The 23,842-nt window shown below is 40.3% G+C and overlaps 1 protein-coding gene across 1 annotated transcript in view; it reads left to right on the top strand.

Annotated features, from left to right (window-relative positions):
- The first annotated feature begins 22,642 nt into the window (after window positions 1-22,642).
- Window positions 22,643-23,842, top strand: part of LOC148023066 (pentatricopeptide repeat-containing protein At4g18520, chloroplastic-like) — a 42,345-nt gene continuing 41,145 nt past the window's right edge. Inside the window, exon 1 of the mRNA XM_087695307.1 lies at window positions 22,643-22,672. Coding sequence (XP_087551433.1) covers window positions 22,643-22,672 — 30 coding nt within the window. The remainder of the gene's footprint in view (window positions 22,673-23,842) is intronic.

Here is a 23,842-nt window from a genome sequence, read left to right as displayed (position 1 = left end):
TCTTCCAGAGAATGGATGGAGTGGGGCTTGGTCTGCTGAGTTGCTGACAGAGGTAGTAAGGATGGTGTTTGAAGATTCTGTCACGCCAGATACCATGTTGATGTCCTACATGTATCTACGAGGAGACTTGTTAATTCCAGATGAGGTGGATATGGCATGGTATGTGGGGGATGTGGTCTTACAGGCTGTTTTGTATGTCAACCATTTGGAATTGCGCATAGCTGACATGTTCCAGAGTTACTCCTCCAAAGTGGCTGATTGTCATGATAATTCGTGGCATCCCATGATTGATTCTGTGGTCTTGAATCAAAGACAAAACACAGCTCCTATCTCTGCCCAGAGTACTAATCAACTGAGGATGGATCTCTTAGCCTATCTTTCAAAACATAATCCGTTTGATGCTTCCTTCTTTGATGCCTATCATCGACGATCTCTCTTAGGACCTTCTGTTCCTACCCTCCTCTATTACCAACAAATGGCTCACTGCTATGCTATATATCTTTCCCTTTGTCAATCTAATTCCACAATTATTTTACCCCTTCTTTTCCAACCTTCATCTTTCCCTCAAATTCCCATTTTTACATACTGTTCCTTTATTGAGGATAGGGTATTTTCCCCTTCTCCACCCTATCCTTCTCCATCCATTCATGTACCCTCCACATTTCCTATTTATCAGTTAACACCCTTCCTTGGTGATTCCCTCCAAATTTCTGCCACTCCTTCTTTAACCTTTTCTTCCTTTTATGATTTTGCCTATCCCTCCCTTCATCCCCTTCCCTTATTCCACTACCCTCTCCTAACACTTCTATATCTCAACCACCTCAGTTGGTTAGTGACTGTGACGGGTTTGATAATCAGATTTCCAGGAGAACGGGATGGAGTTCGAATGATTCCCTTACAAGACCTCAGATCAATTGGCCAGTAATTCCAGGAGAATGGACAGCTTCCAGTCAAGCTTATCAGAACTATGTTCATTTTGCTCAGCAGTATTCCCAGTCTGCGGATCCCTTAGTGAGATTAACTGCTCACTTTGCTTGGTACCTGGCGTATATGCATAGGCACTCTCATAATGATTCCAAGCCTATTCCAAAGTTGTGCATGAATGTCAATGTGAGCATTGATTCCCAACAGCTGGATATTTTGTATTTTCATGCCCTTTGTTTGCCTAGCAGATACCTGGTCCTGTTGGAAAGGATGCGCTGTCTTCAGTTTTTTCAAAATCCTCCCCAAAACTTTGTAGATGAATCCTTGTCTATGGATCGTTTCCGAAAACATCAATCTTTCAAGAGGGATCATCTTCATTGATACCTTTCCAATGTATGGTGGATGCTTTTTAATGAAAATCTCTCTTTTTGGAGGAGTCATTCAGATGGTTGTGTTGTGTGTAGTGTTTGTGTTGTGAGTTCATTTATGTCAAACGAACGTGGTGGTTTCCTATTGGATTGGATTTCGTGTGCGAGTTACATTTTGGAGAATTGTTGTGCTGGGTCGTGGTTGCAGAGTTGAAGCTGATGCTGATGAAGAAGAAGAATCCTCTTATATCCTTTACAAATTTGTTGTGATTTTTTAGTTTGATGAGAAGTGTTACTGTAAAAAGGGTTTTCCTTTCTTTGTATTTTTATATCAGAAACAGGTTAAAAGTTGGGGTCGTGGTGGATGGATTCTTTTTGAAGAGATATTGACGATCAAAGTTGAGCTTTTCCCTGAACTTGTATTCCCTTTTTCCTGGGTCGCGAGGACGCTTCCTTATTAAGTGTGGGGATATGTTGAGTGTTGAAATGACTTGTTTTTTGGCTGATTTTTGTTGTTTTTGAGAGCTGAATGGTTGATTTTATGAGATGCTTGATTGGTTTGGAAGTGGTTTGAGAGTGTTTTGGATGATATTGATTGTGTTTTGGAAGTTCATGATGTTTATTGGTGGTTCTATGATGTTCTAATAGGTTCTGTATACCTTCTGTTTTGCTCTGTTTTGGTCTGTTTTGTTCTGATTGTCTTCTGTAAGGAGGGATGGAGTGTTGATTGATGAAGATTGAGATCTTGTGAAAGCTTATTGAATGGTTTGTGAAAGTTTGGAATGGTTTGAGTATGAGTTATGTGGTTTTGATGACCTTTTGTAACCTTCTGTAGGTCTTCTGAGCTTCTGTCTCTGTTCTGTTTCTGTTCTGTACTATAGCTGTTCTGTGACTGTTCTGTATGCTTCTGTATGTGTTCTGTAGAATGTATGTGTAGATTGGGAAAGTTTTCTAGCCTTGGAAAGAGGTGAATACAAGTGCAAAAAGAGCTGAAAGAAGTAGCTGGTGAAGACTCAAGTGAAGACTAGAGTGAAGTGATAGTAGTGAGCTATGAAAAGACACTGTAGTGGCTCTGGTGACTCTTCATATCAGACATACCTCTTGGGAGGGATATCCACGACCTAAGAAGGATTTTTGAGAGTGATTTGAGAGATTGTAGTGAGGATATGATGTATTATTGATGGAGAGAGAGAGAGAGAGAGTCAGAGATAGCCAAATCTACTGAAACAGAGTGATTGTATATGAGAGATTGAGAGAGAAGACTATGAAGATATTGAAGATGAATACTATGTGATGTATTTCCATTCCAAGATGGTGTATTCCTTTGCTTTCTTTGTTCTATTGATGGATTTTATGAAGATATTGAAGAATATGGTTGATTCTATCAAATCCGTGGGAGATCTACATGATGCTGCATGAAGATTTGTTGTGCTTGGTGTTCTTTTCTTCATTGTGATCATATGAAACATAATAAACATGCTTGTTGGTGTTACAAGATAGATTTTCTTGCAAGAGAATTCCCTTTTCCTTGGTGTTCCTCTCGGGGCTCCACATCGGTGTTTTAGTTCCTGGTATGGGGGTATCTTCCCCCATTCTTTGGGCCATTTCTTTATTAACAAACTACTGTACCCGAGCCATGAGGTTGCTAGCATGCACTTTGGCTATGGAGCTTAGAGTGGGTATAGTTGTGGGGGTCGTGGGCACTAGGAGAGTAGGGATGGGATCGATTGGGGCCTTGCCCTTGCCTTTTTTCACTACGGGTGGCGTGATCTCTAGTGCTTGTGTGCTTGAGCTAGGGTCTTCATCTCTAGTTGGCTCTCATGGCACACAACTCATCCTGTCTACACTGCTCCTCTATAGATATACGTGTTTCTAGAACCATGTCTTCATCTTCCTTCCTTTTCAACTCTTCCTCTTATTCAGTTGCCTTCCCTTTTCTCTCCTCCTCAGATTTTCTTGATTCTTCTTTCAGCCTCTCTGACTCCTCGTTTTCTTTCTTCTTCCTCTCTTCCTCTTTCTTCTTAGACTCTTTTTTAGCTTTTTGTAAGTCTAATTTTTCTTTCTTCCTGCTTTCCTCCTCATCCTTCTCTTGCAAATCCTTCTTCTTTGGCTTTCGTTGGGCTTCTTGGCATTTATTTTTCTCCTTCCTCATCATCACTCACTGTCCTTTCACTAGAGTGTGGCTACTATTCATTGTGAGGAGGTGACCTCTCTAGTGTTTCTCCAATTCCTTCTCCTTCACCGTGTCCTTCCCCCAATGCTTCACTTATTACAGTTGTCAAAACCCCTCCGAATCCGATGATAGAGGCCTTTGAGGATGACACTTTTCTTTTTGCCCTCGTAGTAGGGGACTCTCCTCCTAGCGGTCTTCCTCCCTCCTGTAGCTAGTTCTTTTGCTGAAGACTCAATGGTCTTCCACACAAAGCCATTTACATTTACTTCATCAAGGGATCTTACTGCAATGCTCTCCAGCATAGGCACATTGATTCGGCTCATTATTGAGTTGTACCTTTGGCTAGAGAATAGTGTGTGCATCATTTTGGCTTTGAGTTGGATTTCGGGGTTGGAGATGTTTGCCAAGTTGATGCCATCATTTATGTGGACCATCAGCTTGTCCATTCCTAACATGGCATACACGTCTCTCTTCAGCTGCCTTTCCACCTTATCATTGGCTAGACCCAATGCTTTCTCCACCAACTTTAGAGTCAATTCGATCTGGACTTGGCGGGTTTCTTCTATTTTCTGCACTGTCATGGTGCCGTGGCTCCTACCAAAGGTCCGAAGGAACTCCACACACTAGCTGTAGTCCACTCCTTGACCAACTACCTCCATGTACTTTTGCAGATGGCATTGTTCGACAATCTGCTTCACTGCTTCACTACTTTTGCAAATAAGGGCCTGGACTTGAACTGGTTAAAGGCCCTTATTTTCACGAAAAGGCCATATTTTGCTTGCTCTTCTTGTGAAAATGGCAACTTGCTGGCTTTCTCTTGGCCTGTCATCATGCTGGGTGCCTGTCATGAATCCGTGTTCACCATTAGTTCTTTTCAAAACAATTATATGCAGAGGAAAAAGATCAGATGCTAATGGAATTGAAATGCTTAATTATAGAATTAAACGTCTCCCTCAAGTAGTCCATACATTCCAAATTTTATGACCCTTTTTCTTAGCCATGAATTGGTTTTGATTTGTTTTCATTTTCTTTTGCATTTTATTCTTATTTCCACCTTACCCCCTTCCCCTATAGAAATAAGAAGAATCCTTCCTAGGATTATAGATTAAGGGGGTTCCACGCATGGTTAGTGTGCTTACTTTTGCATAAGCCAAGGATAAAAATTGGGGTTTTATTGCATTTGGGCATATTGGTCCATGTTGTAGGGTGGTCGAATGCTTTGAAAAATACGAATTCAGATTCCTCCCATGAGCAAGGTAGCATTCACACTTCCATTGCTAAAGGCTCATCCAAAAGACCTCAGTCTAGTCGATCGTAGCTTTCAGCAAGCATGGTAAACGTGGCATCCAAGCATCTGCGGAAAGCAACCAAGACATCGCATGTATTCTCACCTAAGTCTGTGGCCAAGGTTAGAATGGATCCCCTAAGGCTGACAAGTGATTGAGGTTTGGTTGGGCTTGACAGTTCAGTAGCTGACAGGTGCAACTCTGGTTGCGGTTCTGGTTGGGGTTGTGGCCTTTGTACACTTGGCATGGCCAGTGAGGTTGGTGGTGCACTACTAGATGCTTGGGCGGTGGTTGGGGTACTACCAGGGCAAGGTTGAGGTAGTTTAGGAGTAGCAGGCTACGATTTGGGTCTATAGACTTATTGAGTCTTGATGGATTTAGGTTTTCAAATGGCAATGGGCCTTGTAGCACAGCTAGAGGCTTTTGTGGCATTGATGCTTGATTCATCTTGATGTTTGGTGTGCTCATGCTTGAGGGTAGCGTTTCAATAGTGTCCTTGGCCATATTCACTGTAGGTATCCAAATCCAAGTATTATCTTCATAATAGCCTTACGCTCGCAATATGATTTCTTCTAGGCATCCTAGGTTTTGAGGGGAGGTTTCTAGCCTTGCAAGCTCATGGTTGGGTGCTCCTAAGCGGCAGTCTTGGATGTTTTTGTACCCATTTGAACTAGTATTCAAGGGTTTTAGATTTGTGGTTGGCTTTTTTTTGGTGCTAAGGTTTGGTGGGTGGTGGCGACAAATCACGATCCCCCTCCTTAGGCTTGATGGTGGATTTCTCTACCGATGGTGATGGAGTCGCATAGCCCTTGCTGAAAGCTACGACGATTTGTACGTTGCCGATGGCTAGGTGAATACACTATGACTAGTAGTCAACATCACAGTGGGCCTACTTCTTAAAGGTTTGTCCTAACAACGATTTTGCACCTACATCTTTCGTGTTTGGAAACACATAAAAGATCATGGGCAAGATTTTTGACTTGATAGAGACTGCAACTTTGCACTTTCCCAGAAGTTCATATGATCGGCCCCCAAATGGGCTAAGTTTGGCATTAGTGGGCTGTAGCTATGGTTTGCCAATTTGAGTCCAATGATCGTGAGTCGTGATATTAAAGTTAATGCCCTCATCGATCAATGCATCAATGGCGTGTGTCTCCTGGGTTGTAATGGTCATGTGTAGGTAAGCCAACGGAGCTACAACTTCCTCATCCTCATCTTTAATCTCCGTAATGGTGGCTACTCCTACATTGACAGGGGCTTCTAGCATAGGGGGTTCATGTAGTAGATGTGTGGGAGGGTAGTACTTTTTTATGTGGCTATCATTAAAGAAGCCTATGCCCTGACCGTCTAGGGTTTCAAGTTCTACATTACTAGTTTGGCGTATGGTGCGAACTCTAAAAGGTCTTAACCCCCTAAAATTCATTTTCTGCTTATGTCCCTTGACCGAGTAGAACAATACGAAGTCACCTTGTTTGAAATTTTACTGCTTGACATGCTTGTCAAACTAGCTCTTGCATCGTGCCTTTTTGCAGATCAGCGCATGGGTGGCTAGAAGTCAAGTTTTTTATAAGAGTTTTAGCTCAACTAGACATTCTGTCCATGCTTTCTTTCCCTCCCATATCTCTTGAATAGCGATTCTCAAGCTAGGAATGGAGAATTCCACAGGTAGAATTTCCTTAGTTTCATAGGTCAACCTAAAGGGAGTCTATCCCACAGCTACTTTATAAGCTATTCGATAGACCCACAAGGCTGCCATTAGCTTGTTATCCTAGTTTCTACAAGAATAAGAGAATACCTTGGTCAGGACATTTACTAGAGTCTTATTTTTCAATTCCACATCACCATTTTCTTGAGGGTAGTAGGGTGGGGATTTTCAATGGACAGGAGATGAGCAATCACCTCATTGATGAAGTGCATGCCTTGATCACTGACAAGTTCGATGGGGCAACCAAATCGAGAGATTACCTGCTCACATAAGAACTTAGCAGTGGCTTGTGCGTCATTCTTCTTGGTGGCTCGAGCTTTCGCCCACTTTGTGAGATAATTGGGGCAATGATGATGTATTTGGCTTGCAAATATTGAGCTGTGGGATTGATAGGCCCAATGAAGTCAATCCTCCATTTCTCGAATGATTGTCTTGCAATGATGGGACTTAGCTCCATTGTGTCCTTGAAAACTGGCACCTTGGTCCATTGGAACTCATCACATTGTTTCACAAATCATGTTGTATCTTGGAAAAGCGTGGGCTACCAGAGTTGAGACTATAGCACCTTGCGGGGTGTCGTATCTCCCCCCTAAAGTGTCCTCTGCGGCAATTCCACCGTGCACTGTCGTACTACTGTGCATCCGAGGTGTGGAATCCACCAAAAAGTTTTGTGTGTGACATTTGTTACTTTGTACATACTTAGTTGTTGTGTTTACATTTTTGTTCTGCGTGCTAGTATAGTGGAGAGGGGTTTGGAAGTGAATATATTTGTGGGAAGCATAGTGGTGGAGATTTTTGGGAAGTTTGGCTCAGTTTCAGAAGCACTAGAAGATCGATTACCATCTACCTTGGATCTTGCAATGGAGGTGAAGAGGAAGAAGAAAGACTGAGCTTGTACATTCAAAATTTGCAAGGGATTGTTGTTCATAGTCTTAAGGGGCACAAAGATATCGTGTATTGTGTGGCCTATTCAAGGGATGGTAAAAGATTTGCATCAGGAGGAGCGGACAAGACAGTGATTACCTGGATTTATAAAGCCTCGGGCATAGATCTGGTCAGATTTGCTAGTAGATCAGTGAATTGCATTTGCAATCAATTTGTTAATAATGCAAATATATGCTGAAAGTATAAATCAAGTGAAGGCCATTTTGCAGCATATGTGGAACATGGCCTTGGTGATGAGGCACTGAAATGTTCTCAACAAATGCAACTTGAAGGTTGCAGCCCTGATCCCATCACATTCGTTTCCATCTTGAAGGCATCTAGTATCACAGGAGCTCCAGAAACAGGTTATCAAATACATAGAGAAGTAATTACTAGGGGATTTGGAACATATGTGTACATGGGCAGCACACTGGTAGACATGTATATCAATTGTGGATCATTGGCAGAGGCATGCCAAATTTTTTATGCACTACTTGTTCGAGATGCAGTTGTGTGGTCTGCATTGATTGCAAGATACGCTGAACATGGTCTCAATGAGGAAGTACTGGAATGTTTCCAACATCTACAACTGGATGGTATTTCTGCAAATGCTGTCGCATTTATTATCTGCTTGAAAGCATGTGGTAGTAGAGGAGCCATAAACGCAGGTCGAGAGATCCATGCTGAGATCAGGAAATCTGGATTAGAAACAGATTTTTTAATAGGAAACACGCTGATAGACATGTATGGCAGATGTGGGTTGTATGCAGAAGGGCAGAAAGTATTTGACAAACTGCTTGTTAAAGACATTGTCTCATGGACTGTAATGATAAAGGCATACGTTGATAACCATGAGGGCAATTTGGCTTTACAATGTTTTGAGGAAATGAAAGAGCAGGGTATATCTGTGGATACTGTCCTAGTTGTTCTCTGGTTAAAAGCTTGTGATACTACTCAAGCCTTGGAGACAGGTCGAGAAATACATGCAGAGTTGAGGAAATCAAGGCTGGAAAAAAACATTTTTGTTGGTAACACATTGATTGGCATGTATGGGAACTGTGGATCAGTTTGCAGAAGGACGAGAGGTGTTTGATCAGTTGCTTGTTTGAGATGCAGTGTCATGGGCTGCATTGGTTGCATCTTATGCTCAGCATGGGCTTGGTGAATAAATTTTAGATTGTTTTAAACAAATGGTAGTGGAAGGTGTGTCTGTGGGTGCCATTACTTTGCTCTTTGTTTGAGAGCTTGTGCCACCTTAGGAGCTTTAGATACAGGCCGAGAACTCCATGTAGAGATATAAAAAGGGGACTGGATAAAGAGCTTCATGTTGGCAACACACTTGTGACTTTGTACAGCAGCTGTGGCTTGTTCATAGAATCACGGCAGGTGTTCAGCAAGCTTCTGGTTCAAGACATAGTTTCATGGAGTGCACTTATCATAGGAATTACTGGAGGTGGGCGGCAAATTGTTGAAAATGGTGAAACAAGGGAGGGGGCTATTGTGGGAGGAGGCCGCTTTTCTGGGAAAAAAGGAGGAGAGTGATCAGGAAGGGAAAAAAAAACGATTGCTAATAAGGAGAGGATGCCAAGTTTGTGCGTTAAAAAAAAGAATTATTACCCATCTAATCTCGCAGAACAGCAGGGGGATTATCAATTGCGATCCCAGCAGAAATGGGGATTCTTTCCTTCTTCTCCTCTGCTCTGCTCATCAGTAGAGGATTCCTGAACGTATTGTCCATGCCAGAGATACCAGCGCAAAGGGCTTCTTTGAAGTGACTCATGATATTTCACACCTCATATGTGCAGATTTCCTACATGCTCCTGGTGTGCAGAGACCATTACTTGTGAGGTTTTCAACTGTGATTCATGAGCGGGGCAATCCTGAGATACGGTTTTGCTGTGAAATTCTACACTAGAGAAGGAAACTTTGACATGGTGTGGAAAATGGTCCAAAATTGTTCGAAAGCTTCCAGATCTTGAAATTCAATGTTACTCTTGTTGAGATAGAAGTCCTCTTTATGCTCACTGTTCTTTCTTTCAGCAATCAAAGAGCTATCTGCACTTCTAAGTGGCAGAATTCTGGCAAAGTGCCTGGGGGAAGAAAAAGCAAGGACAGATTATGATGTGGAAATTATTGAACAGCCATAACAGATTCTGCTTCCAGATGATAACTGCCAATGATTGATACAATGATGATGATTGACGCGTTACTTCTGGTATTGATTAAACACTCTTTCTACAGTACCTGCATGTTTACCACTCATTACTTCCAAAACCCCTGAGAAACCATTGATGGATCTGGTCTGATTTTCCATTAAATCACTCTTCTGTACCTGAATACAAAGATGTCTTCTTGATCCTATTCCAACCTCTTAGATCTTACTTCAGATTACTTTGTTCCTTTTGGGAGAGACAGGCTGTTTATTTGACATGAGTTTTTGTCAAGATGTTTATTAGAGATGCTCCCAATCAAATGTAGCTAATTGTATGTCTCATATTATCTGAAATTGAGCTTTCAAATTGAATCTGATCTCACTAATTGATCTTCTATCCTGAAATTAGACAAGGTCCTCCGTGATCACGACTTTTCTCTCCAAAACCCTTCGATATCTTTGGTGAACCCGACGTGAAAGTGTCGCATTAAAAAAATTTCAGGATGGGAGATACTTCAGCATCAATTTCAGCCTCTTCTACGATTCTTGCTTTGTCCTCTACTTCAGCTCTGTCATTGACTGCTGCTTCAAGTACTTCAACGGATGATTTAAAGCAGATTTTGCAGAATATGTCTATGTATATGCAGCTTCAAAATCAGTAGACACAATTGTATATGCAGCAGCAGCAGCGTTTGCATCAACAGTAGTTGTCTCAGCAAAGGCAACTATATTTAGAGCAAGAGAATGCAATCGGCGCGACTCAGATGATTGAAGCAGTTGAGAATGAAAAGAAGCTATTTGATGGCCATAATGTATCGGCTTATTTGAAGATGTATGAGATCAAGATGGGATTTTTTAGAGTACCAACAGGACTTATGAGTAAGTATTTTCTCTGCCTTGTCACACCTGCCTTGAGGGTAAAAGTGACTGATCTTTTCCTTCAAAATTCGCATTGGCAAGATTTTAAGAAGGCCCTGAAAGAATAGTATTTCCTTGAGGACTTTGGGATGGCTACTCGGCAGTCATTCCGAGAGTGGGTCTACATGCTAAACAAAGGTCTAGCTGCTTCAGAATTGATACAAGAATTTGAAGAGTTGTATAGTCAGGTTGATGCCATTGAACAAAGATCATTGGATGTTGAGAAAGTTGAGCTTTTCTTGCAAGCTGCAGATCCTGCTCTTCAGGAAGAATTAGGAGAGCTTCTTGAGCATCGCACGAAGCCTATGGGTCTTAAAACGGATTGGCAAGATGCCCAGATGCGGTCTCGACTTTGACCAAGAGACAGATATACTCCTGTTGAGAAAGAAGTCCTCTTTATGCTGACTGTTCTTTCTTTCAGCAAATCAAAGAGCTATCTGCACTTCTAAGTGGCATAATTCCGGCAAAGTGCTAGGGGGAGTAAATTACTGAACAGCCATAACAGATTCTGCTTTCAGATGATAACTCCCAATGATTGATACAATGATGCTGATTGATGCATTACTTATGGTTTTGATTAAACACTCTTTCTATAGTAATCTTCCACTGCTTGCAACCAAGTTCTGCTTCACCAAGGCTTAAACAATTGGGTCAAACCTTTGGAATTGTGCGAAATTGACAATTACATGCATGTTTACCACTCATTACTTCCAAAACCCCTGAGAAACCATTGATGGATCTGGTCTGATTTGCCATTAAATCACTCTTCTGTACCTGAATACAAAGATGTCTTCTTGATCCTATTCCAACCTCTTAGATCTTACTTCAGATTACTTTGTTCCTTTTGGGAGAGACATGCTATTTATATGACATGAGTTTTTGTCAAGACGTTTATTGGAGATGCTCCCAATCAGATGTAGCTGATTGTATGTCTCATATTATCTGAAATTGAGCTTTCAAATTGAATCTGATCTCACTAGATTGATCTTCTATCCTGAAATTAGACAAGGTCCTCCGTGGTTGCGACTTTGCTTTCGAAAACCCTTCGACAGCGCCTCGACTAGTACGTGGTGCATTTCGTGCTCACACATGCATCTCCGCAACAATCTGTCTTGCCCTAGCTGATAGAGTTGGCCTATTATTAACTAATAGGGTTGGATTTTGAGAATGAGTTGCCTCAGTCAGGCCTTTTCTATGGGTTGGTCAAGTAGTCTATACTCAAGCACTTGAACCATGTTGTATGCCTAGTATGGTATCAAGTTGGTTCTAAACATGTCTCTTTCGCTAGTAGATAGGGTGTATAGATGTGCATCTAGCAATTTGTCTCCAATGCCCTATCATCTAACGACTTCTCACCTGGGTATGTAAGACATATGATTAGCCATATAGTGTTTCTTTCCCTTGCGTACGATGAAAAAGAAGTCAAATTCAAGAAGCAAAAGTAATCGTCGAGCTATATGCATCCTATAGCGCAAGGTTTGTTTACTAGATATAGCAAGGCTTGATGGTCAACAAAGAAAATAAAGGGCATAGCCAGAAGATAATGCTGGATTTTCTTTATGAAAAACACCATCACTAGCCCCTCTCCTTTGTTTGTGTGAGTAATTCATTTCTGTATAACTATGAGTTATTTGCTAGCAAATTTTAGTAGATAGTCGAGATTGTGGTCACCAAGCTAGCACAACACAGCTCCTAGTGTGGATTTCGATCACCAGGATGATTGTCCCTCTTGGTAGCAGCGTTTAACTTCTTTTAGTTGACGCACACTCTAATCTTTCCATTCTTCTTCAGTATGGTCACTATAGGCGAGACCCAATCTGTGTGCTCAATCTCATAAATGAAACGTGCCCTTAGCAGCTTGTCAATTTCTTTCTTGATAGAGTGAGCATGCTTGGGATTCATAGGGCACGATCGCTACTTTTGATCAGCATTGCATCGGGGGTCATGGGGATATTATGAGGTACGACACTTGGATCTACCCCTTTCAGCTCATCGAGGGACCAAGCAAAGACATCCATGTACTCTCACACAAGAGGGCAATGAGACTTTCTTCCTCTTCCTTGGTCAAGGAATCCGCAATAAAGACAAGTGAGGGTATCTCCCCTTCCTTAGGGAGATTAACCTCATTGACTTTGGTTAGCACCTCTATTAATTCGCTTGCTTGCCCTTGTCATTTGGCTCCTAGCAAGATCACTACCCTCTTGCCTTTCTTAAACTTAGTAAATTGCTTTGGCAAGTCTTGTGGTTTCCTTTGATCTTCAGCCTGTATATCCCTAGACTACTTGTGTTGTTCTTCCTTCAACCTTCGACGCCTTAGGTGGAGTGGCAGGTCCCCTTTGGTGCGTCTGGTCTTAGGTGGTTGTGGCACCTCAAGATCACTGTGTGAACTTACCTCCGACTCATCACCGGTCAACTTGTACAACAACTCAAATTTGACAAGAGAAATTTCCTATGATTTATAGAAATTCAAAGAATAAAGAGAATTTGAACTCATAAGGTGTTAGAAGGTTGAATTTTATTGGGTATCCAAACCAACAAGAATTAACCAAATCTTTGTACAAGGTCTTCAAAAACCCAAAGTTAGGGGTTTTTAGGATTTTCACAAAAAGCATCACACCATAAAGGTGAAGGGAGTGAGCCCTAAAGTGACAGCATGGAGCAAAAGCAAGAGCTATGGTGGAAGAAGCAAGAGTAAGAGAGAGAGACACACATAAGATATGGGAACTCTACTAATCACAATGTGTGATTACTCTTTCCTTTATTCAAATGTCATTGAAAGAATAAAGAATGAAGTGACAATGTGATGGGTATCCACCACTTGCAATGTATAAGTGTGCGGGTATGTAGGTACTGCCAGTGTAACTAATATACGAGTGGCTAGACATAGGCACCTTTATCCCCAACAACCTTCCACTTAAAGGAAAGTTTTCCCACTAATGAGGAGAGAATAAAAAAAAAGTGACAAAGTACAAATCTACATTATTACCACAAGATGAGAAAAGACGTCATCTCATCCAATGGCCATCAACTTCCTAAGGAAGGAAAAATGCTCCGCCGCTGCTGCTGAGAGACTTTTATTGAGCATATCTCTATGATTTTGATTACTTGAGATCTTGACAAGCTCAATAAACTTATCCTCAATGACCTCTTGAATAAAGTGGTAACACACCTCAATGTGCTTCATTTTCACATGAAAGACTGGATTCTTGGCTGAGTGAATAGCACTCATAGAACCTGAATATAGTGTAGGGATTGCATCAATAATACCAAGGTCTTTGCCACCACTAGATAGCCTAAGGAAAGGCTTCCCTTGCAAGTCTTAGTGGCAGCAATATAATCTGCCTCTATAGTAGATAGGGCGATGTATTTCTGCACCTTCGACATCCAAGAAACAACACCTTCAGCAAAGATAAAGACATAGCCAAAGGTGGACTTCTTCTTGCTATCTACATGTCCTCCACAATCAAAGTTAATGTATCCCATGACTCCTATATCCTAGCCACCATAATAGATGCACATAGCTGTTGTGCCCTTTAAATATCTTATGATATCCTTGGTAGCATCCCAATGCCATCTTCCAGGTGTAGCCATATAGCATGTCACAACTCCCATTGCAAATGCTATGTCACACGATGAGTGTTGCTAGTGTCCACCTGGGTTGTAGAGCTAGGTGTGGATATGGTGGTGGTAGTGGTGGCCACCAAGAGAGTAACGTCATATTCATTCAACATTTGGTGGATCTTCTCTGGGAAACCTCCCAGATCAAGCTCCTCATTACGTGCGCGATCTAAGATGTATCCTCTGTGCCCCAAAGGGTGGGGTTCTACACTCTCTCAACCAGTTGTTTCTCCCCAAGCCTTGCATTTGTACAAAAGGCATCTTGGCCATCTCAGCCTTCTACTCATCACATTGTGGAAAATCGGCTTGACTAACCTTCATGTGAGAAGGTAAAAGACAACCAATCCTACATATGAAACTGCTCAAGGACCTTTTGGATGTACTCCTTCTGCGATAAGTAGAGGATCCCCTTAGAGAAATTGTGCGTAATGTGCATCCCAAGAATATGTGAGGCCTATCGCATGTCCTTGATTTCAAATATCTTCTTAATTTGACCTTTCAAGGCATTCAACTCATCATGAGCTCTCCCAACAATCGACATATCATCCACATAAAGGATCAAAATCATAAGGTTGTCATTACGAGCCTCACATAATACCACTAGAGAGTTGCTATTACATATGTTGAAAGGAGAGGAAAATACAAAGTAGAGAATGGTGGTTGGTTCTCGGCGTGCCGACGGGTGGTACTTCTCTACTTTTCCTCATTTCTTTCACGTGCTTCGCTTGAATGCAATGATTATTCTTTTTCTTTTATTTCCTTATCTGTATTTATTACTCATTCTCCTATTTCTATGTAGCTAGGATGAATCAATCCAAATGCTTACAAGGGCCTTCTGACCTCAAAATTGGCGAGGCGGGTATTGCATTACTCGGTGTCTTTGTATACGCAAATGGTTACTTCAGGTACAATGCATGCGGCCTCTTCGTAGGAGCCAACTCAACCATCCATCTGTTTTTATGTATGAGTCAAACTAAAAACAGAAAACGGTGGGTGGGATCGTTGGCCGTGGCCGGGCAGCTAGGGGGTCAATTTTCTTCATTTCTTTCTTTTGCTTCCTTATTTTTTTATTAATTATTACTTTTCTTACTCTTCTCTTCTTGTGGTTTGTTGTTGTTGTGCTGTTCCGTTCGTTGTTATGTTAAGGTAAATAAGGTGGTGGCAGGGGGCCGTCCCAAGCCTCCCGCGACAAGGCCGAGCATCCCCGTCCATGCCTTACCCCTCGCGAGAGACAAGCTCTCGGACGGCGGGTGGCATGGAGAGCTCACTCGGCCAACGATGACTCCGTTGCATCGTATCTCCACCAACGCGGGGTCTGCAACAAGGAGAGCCCACCGGGGACAGACTAGCACAAAGAGTGCGCTTAATGGTGTATGGGCAAGTAGATGTAGCACCAGCACAAAGAGAATGAGAGAATGTGAGAGATGAATCCAAAACTAGCAAAGTATGTTAATGACATAGGACAAAGGCAAACAAAGATCTTAAAGAACAAAAGAAAAGGCTAAAAATGATGCAAAGAAAAAGGAGACAAAACTAGAAGCTCATTGAAAACGTTGTCATGCGACTAATATACCCCTAGGAGAGGGTGAAGAAGACTATAATTTATGATATGATTTAAGGGAAAGAAGAGCTAATATATCTTTCTCTTAGCTCATGGAATTATATCCAAGATGCACAAGTCAATGGAAAAGGTTGATAAACCCGAAAGCCAAAGAAAAAAAATGAAAGGAACAATCAGAGTGGTAAGTGTAGAAGAGCTTCCCAATATATTGTTGAGATATTTTGCAATCACACCTACTTCAGTCCCTTTGTAAGGAGCAATGAGGGCTCATGACCAAAATCCCATACATGAACGGTAGGAGAAAGTGCCACCACTCAATTCCTATAAAGCATTGTACTTGCACTCGTTTTCTAATGCAATGATAGTACTCTTTTCTTTCCAGTAAAGTGTCTATGTCAATGTACACACACAAGCTTGTGTTTATGAGTCCAAGTCTCAATCTTGAAACCTAATTCAGTTGTGTGACAATTTTTCCTTGTCTGGGTCAATGTCTTCATGAGTTTCTTCTTCCTCTTTCAACCTCCATAGCTTTCGCAACTGCCATGCTCTAGATCCCGCATATTTTAATACGGTATCAGAGACCAGTTGGGCATGCTCCTCCAGCTCCATTCTACTCTCATCTAGCTTAGCTTTAGCTTAGTCCAGATCAAGTCTAGGAGCTCATCTCCCACTCCTTCTTCTCCAAATTTCGACCTTGTGGTAGCCATAGCCACCCTGCACATATCCTGCTTCAAGCCCTTACAACTCTTCAACCAGAAGAGATCTTGATAAATTTTCTTTTGGATAAGTGTTGTTTTGCTCCTAGAGCTTCTCTATATCACCTTAGAACTTGACATTGCCCTGTCCGCTAATCAACATTGTCATTTTTCTCAGGATCTATCATGTGGCCTCCATAGCCAAGCAATACCTAGGCATCTTAGAGCCTATGGATCTCACACTACAAGACACCATTCATCATGATGCCTTCTCGGAAAATCTTCCTCAACATCAGGCGCATCTCTATGGCACATCATGCTGCAACATTGGCCATCATATGCTTCAGCATTGCTGAAGATTCGTCACGTTGTCAAAATATGTGCCCATGTTGATCGAATGCTTTGATCCATCTCTGTGCAGCACGATTTTAGTTGCCATCATAGGATAATGATAGCCCATGAAGTAAGCTTCATCCTCATATAAGAAATTTTCAAAATGATCAAGTATAGCTCCCACAATCAGTAAAAAACCAAGGCTGGGTCAAAACCCTAATCTAGGAAGCCATAGCAAAACTTCACCAAGCTCAAAAATCTTATCATTTTCTCTATCCTGCCACTTGGAACTACCACTCCAATCTACTATCCCAGTATCAAATCAAGGAGGAGAAGAGCTTGGATTCATTGACAGAAGATCAACGACCCCGAACTAAGAAGATTTGAGTTCCCGGACATAGTCTTTACATAGTGTGTTTTCACATTGTCATTACTTGTGTCTCTTGACACACTATAATCTGCTCTTTCACTGATAAAATCTAAGAATTATGGAGTTATTTTCTATTGCTCTAGCCATTTAACATGGGCAAAGACTCTCCAACTTCTCGCTTCAAAGGATTCGGGTTTCATACCTGGCAGACCCACATCAAACTCATCCTGATGAAGAAGGGCCTCTGGGCCATTACTACTGGAAAAGAAAAGAAGCCTCATGATGCGGACCTTGCAGTCACTTGGAAAAAGAATGATGATAAGGCTCATGCCATTATGAAATTGGAGCTAGACGATAGCTATATCCACCATGTGGATAATTGTGACACTTCACAGGATACATGGAAGAGATTTGATACCTTGTTTAGTGCATAATCTAAATCATCAAAGTATGGTCTCCTGATTGAGTTTTCCAGGCTTGAAATGAAGTCCAGAACATCACTTGCCACACATCTGAATTACATGGAAGGACTTCTAACCCAACTTGCAGGAATCAACATTAAAATGGAAGAAGATGTTTGCATCAGCGCTCTACTTAAAAGTTTACCTCCTGAATATAATAATATATCAACAACTCTAATCAATATGCCAAACCCTGAACTTGTTGATATCCAGGCATCACTGTTAGAGGAGGAAAAGAAGCTAAAAACTAAGGAAGAACCAAGCATCTCTAGAGATGAACATGCATTATATGTTGGCAACAGGTACAAAGGCAAGAGGGATCAACTCTTTTGTGACTTCTACAAAAGGACCGAACACATTGAGAAGTTCTGCCAAGCCAAAAAGAGGTCCCAAAAGGCCTATCTAGTTGCAGTCAAAGAAGAAGAAGAAAACGGACCAAAGAAAGAAGAAGAAGAAGAAGACCACCACGAGAAGGACAAACCTCATCACTCCTTCTATTCAGATAGACTTTTTTAGCTTTGTATTTCCTAGCCCTAATGCTTCAGACCTAAACTTGTAAACTCCTCAATTAGCCTTCTACTACAGCCTCTGTACACTTTGTGAGGCCCCTGCTACAGCCTCTAGATGACCACCATGTTTGTGGTATCCATACTTAGCCTTTTCTGCGATAGCCTCTGGTGTTTTGCCTTGTTTATGGTGTGCCAACACTTTACAAGTGTTGCTCTCACTAAAGCCTCTACACACTTTGTTCTTCTGATTGTGATTGAGGAGGGGTGTTGAGATATTTTGCAATCATACCTACTTCAATCCCTTTGTAAGGAGCAGTGAGGGCTCAGGACAAGAATCCCATATGCACAATTAAAAAAAAGGGCCACCACTCAATTCCTATAAAGCATTGTACTTGCACTCTTTTTCTAATGCAATGATAGTACTCTTTTCTTTTCAGTGAAGTGTCTATGTAACTATACACATACAATATTTGAAACGAGTATTTACGAGGCACCTATCAAGGTAAATTGTTATATAATTATATATGGTTTAGGATCATTTCCTTTTATATTAGAGAGGTACTATCTTAGAAATACATGAGTGATATAAGACTTGATAACAATATACGAAAAATGTAGAGTGCTAAGAATATTTTAAATGACAATAAGAAAGAAATTCACTCAAGATGATATAGAAGAGAAAAGGGATTTGTAAAGTTCAAGAGAAGAAGAAAAAGAAGATCAAAGCTCTGAGATCAAGAACCCCGATGTTTTTAGATATGTTCAATGCCGCACCCTTGTAAGGTGCCACCAAAGGTCCATGGTGCTCTAAGATGTAACATCCCCATTATGAGGGGAAGCCATGTGTGAGCATAGACATTTGTTGGGTCTTGACTTGTATATCAGATGAGGTATATATGATTAGATGGAAAAAAGGTGACATTTGTGGATCTAGCCTTTGGGTTAGATACAATAGTTATGATGGTAGCAACTGGAGGCACAATCCATCGAGTTGCCAGGTAGGTGTGGGAGTTATTAGGGACCCCTATTTTGGGATCTAGGGACCGCCAAAGTGGTCCTTCGCTGGGGGGATCTTAGGGGGGTCAACAAGCCCCTTGACAAGGATCAGAGAGTAGCACCCTTGGCCCCTTGGCCCAACCTTAAAGAAAATATTTCTTGGAATATTCCCTAGCCGACTAATGAATGTTCATAATATGGTTGGACATGCCGACTAGACTACAAGCAAAGCCCCTCAAAAGCCATCATCAATCTATCTTTCACCCAATGAGAGTTCTTCCAGCTATCCTTAAGGCCTTTGTCTATCATTTGTTTGGATCACCATCTAAGCCTCATAGTGAAACCACAAGGATGACTAAATCTATCTTTGTATCAATTGGTTTGAAATTAAAGTACTTTTTTTATTCTCATAGTTGTTGTATGGTCTCTACTCCTTGCTAAGATTTTGTTTATTACGTCGTGTAGTTTCTGCATGGTAGGGGGCTGTAAGGAGTAAAGAGTTCTTGAGAGGCAAGGGCTTCAATATGAAAGATAAGAAATTTCATTTGCTACATTAGGTAGTGGTGCTGGCACATCAAGTGGTAGTGGTATTGTATCGATAATTCAAACACTTAGGATTGGTCCACCAGCCTTCAATGAAGGCAAGTTAGATGGTAGAAACTACACTTTGTGAAAGTTTAAAATTACAACTATCATTGATTCTTATAAGCTTCTTAAGATAATGATGAGGGCATACCCAACACCCCAACCCATCCCTGGCCCATCAAATTTGAGTATCATGATTCCTCCAAATATAGATGCATTGTGTGACTTAGTTACACAGTATTCTAACTTTATTTTGACCTTGATTCAGCATACAACCAAGGCATCAAAAGCTTGAAACATAATGAGGAGAAAATAGAAAACACAAAATCAAGCATAGATTTAAAACTTGGAGACTCAACTAGTAGTAGAGAAGTTTGCTAAAGGAGAGATAGATGAAGCATTCATCATTGTGATCAAGAATTTATGTGACTAGATGGTTGATGTTAGGATATAAAAGACTAGTGAGGAGCTAGATTAGAGATGTCTTCAAATTTTCCCACTAAAGTTTAATGGACGAATAACTACCCTAAACACTCAAGTGAGATTCCAACCTTTGATGTTTAAGGAGTTTTGTACACTACAAATGGAGGAGGAGTTGCAGGTAAAAGCTCACAAGAAGATAGCAATAGTGGAGATGCTGCATTATCTACAAATGAAAGGCAAAGGTGATTTCTCTACGAATGGTGACAAAAAGAAGAAGGGTGGAAAGAAAAAGGTGTTGCATTTTCTATGAACATGAAAGGAAAAGATTATTTCTCTACGAATGGTGACAAAAAGAAGAAGTGTGGTAAAAAAAAGTTTCAAGAAGAGTGCTTCTACTACAAGAAGTAAGGATATGCGATTGTAGATTGCGTGTTAATAAGGCAGATGAAAAGAATAGCACCCTGAAGAGTAAAGGAAAGGAGAGAAGTCAATATGGCTGAACAAGAGTTGGATTTATTCATGGCAAGCATTGAGAAAGTTTGTTCCTTTAGTGCAAGAAATATCTACCATTGACTGATGGGTATTGGATAGTTGTGTCTCTTGTTGCATGACCAATAAGAAAGGTCTGATAGTTCTATAATGCCTTTGCAAGAATCCATTACTATGACTCTTGGAAATAATGCAAAATATCCTACTAAGGATACAGGTACTTTTTTCTTTATTTTTCAAATGGTGATTTCAAAAATCCTTCATTGGCCATGAGGTGAGGTTCATTAAGACAAGTGTAAAAATCATTTACAGTTCTAGCAAAGCTATTGGCAAAGAAGAAATAAGGAACAACATGTATTAGCTCAGTTCTCTTACAGCCAGTGTTGGTGTGGGTGCAAGTAAGCCTCGGTATGAAAGATTTGGTCACATTGATTTTGCAGTGTTAAAAGAGATGCTTAAGCAATGTATGATTGCTCACCTACTTGCACTAGCTAAAATAAAGGACAAGAAAGCAAGATTATAGTGAGGGATCCTCTAGAGTTAGTGCATGCTGACTTGTATGGTAAAAGGCCTACACATGCATAATTTGGGAGGATCCTCTTGTTTTATGTTGATTGTTGACGACAATAGTAAGAAGATGTGGGTGTAAATCCTTCGTGATAAGGCTCAAGATTTTGGTAAGTTGAAAGGATGTCTAAAACTTGTTGAGAATGAAATAGGGAAAAGTGTGAAGAAGTTTAAAATAGATGGTGGTGCTGAGCTCAAATCAAAGGAGCTTGAAGTCTTGGTCACGTATTAAACACGTTCAAATCCAGTATCACTATGTGCGTGACTTGATCGAGGAGGGGATAGTAGAGGTCATCTACTATCCAAGGAAGGATAATGGAGCATATATCTTCATCAAAGCTCTTATACAAAGGATCAGCTTCGAGCTTATCTTTAGAGACTCACCATTAGGCTGAGGGTGTAGTTCAAGGACATTGAGGGGGGATATTAGATATCCTCAATGGCTAACCTTCGTAAGGTGCCACATCAATGGTCCATGATAGTCTAAGTTGTAAGGCCCTCATTATAGGGAGAAGCCATGTGTGAGCATGAATATTGGTTGGGTCTCGACTTGTATTTTAGATAAGGTCAATGTGGTTGGATGGCAAAAAGGTGACCTTTGTGGATCTAGCCTTTGGGTTTGATAGAGTACTTATGCTAGTAGCAACTAGAGTCATAATGTATTGAGTTGTGGGGTGTGGAACTTATCAAGACCCTTATTTTGGGGTGTCAAGGTAGTGCCCCTAGTCCGCGGCCGTCGACAGTCCAGGGAATATTCCCTCACTAACTAGGGGAGGTTCATAATATAGTTAGAGAGGCTGATCAGACTATTCTCTCAAGCTATAAAAGGAAGATCCTTCCAAAGCTATCATCAATCTATCTTTCAACTAGTTCGAGTTCTTCTAGCTATCCTTAAGCTCTTCGCCTATTATCGATATAGATCACCATCTATGCTTCAAAGTAGAAGCACATGGGTGGATAGAACCATCTTCGTATTAGTTTGTTTGAACTTAAAGCAGTTTTTATTCTCCTTATAGTTGTTATGTGTTCTCTACTCATTGCTCAAACTCTGCCCGTTGTGCCATGTAATTTCTACATATGTTTCACCCCTTGCTGTAGAAATAAAATTGAAGTATGAAATCAAAGGACGAGGAAGTGGGTAAAGTTGAGGTCTCTCTAATGATATAGAGAAGAGGGATAAATGTAATTGAGAAATAGAAGATGATAATAAAAGTATGGAAGGTGATTAGCTTGGCAAAGTTGAGCTCTCTCTAATGATAGAGAGAAGAGGGATAAGCATAATTAAGAAATCAATGAAAACGTATGTTGAAAGAGATAGGAAGTTAGATTCCAACAGAAGATAATAGAGGTCTTCTGCTTTTATTTAAGACATGAGAAAGAAATCTCCAAACTTTTAAAGTAAGAGATGAAAAAGAAAAGCAAGAGATTAAATTATATGGAAATCTGAGAAGAAGAGAGTCAATTGGAAGAGAATATAAATCCTTTTATCACAGTGGACTCACTATAAAGTTGGAAAAAGAAAGCTTAGAATGTAAGCAAGAGAGAATCGTTTAAAAAAGACTGTTCAGTCAATAGTTCTTAGTACATGTATAAAGTTAATGTTCGTGCTACTCAGGTAAGTTTCATAACCTTCTTTTTGGGATTTGGACTTAAGGAACATCGAGGTCTCTTGGTAAGAAAAATTTATGAATGTTTATAGTTTACTTAGCTATTTAAAAATACCTTTGATGTTCTTAAATATTTACATAATTATTGGATTTAATAATTAAACCTTGGGTGAGCATGTGGAAAGTGGCAAGCCCAATCTTAATTACTAACTCTTATGGATGGGTGGACACACTCAATCAAGTAACTTCTCAATCAAAGAAATTTTAGGAAGAATCATAGGAGCATAATCACCTTTAGTAGGATAGAACCCAGGCTAATACTATCTTAGGGGAGTGAGCTGAAATAATGCTAGGTTAATGGATGCAACTACCCCTCTCTAGAATTAAGTAATTTTTGGCTACTTGCATATTTCATTGGTTGCAAAGTGACAAATCTTAGATGGGTATTAGAATACTATGAGGATGACTCTCTAGGCTTTCTTTATAGACCATGTTTTCGCTAAGTTTGTTCTTCAACATAGTTGCAAACCTTTCAAGTAAGTTGCATGTTTCTCCTAAGGAGATTCCCTTGGATTCTCTAAAAAAACTTAAGAGAATGACTCATTTTTAAAAATTGGGTAAAAAATAACATATAAGTTTCTAATAATTTTAATTTTGTGCATTTCAAAATAAAAACTACTATGACACAAGGATGTTGATTTATAAACTAGATCATTTTTAAAGGATTTTTTTTCTAGGCAAGGTAGTATCTTAATATCATAAAGTTTATATAGCATAAATTTATATTTTTTCTAGAAATTAATAATAAATTAGGCATGATACATTATAATTATCTCAAAACCTAAAAAATTAATTAGAAAAATTTTGATACTTAATTGACAAGAAATTTATTCATATATATCAATCTTGTATGAAAAAATGTGAAAATAACAATTTTCAAATGCTAATATGGGTTAATAACTTCATATGCAAGAAGAGGTGTCCAACTTCTCATGGGTACTCAATAAATCTAACAATTTGCATTGTCCAAGAATGCATAATTTGATGTCAAAGAGCTAGATGGAGACTCTTGAGTTTTACATGTCTGTGGATACTCTTTAGGTTTTCATTTTATACATGAGGACTTTGATGGAGACTCTTGAGTTTTACATGTCAGTGGATCCTCTTTAGGTTTTCAT

The sequence above is a fragment of the Lygodium microphyllum genome, chromosome 16 (assembly GCF_053477565.2).
Source record: "Lygodium microphyllum isolate KBCC chromosome 16, Lygodium_microphyllum_v1.1.10, whole genome shotgun sequence".
In the NCBI taxonomy this organism is placed as follows: Eukaryota; Viridiplantae; Streptophyta; class Polypodiopsida; order Schizaeales; family Lygodiaceae; genus Lygodium; species Lygodium microphyllum.
Note: the sequence above shows the minus strand (reverse complement) of the source record. Positions and strands in the feature narration are given on the sequence as shown.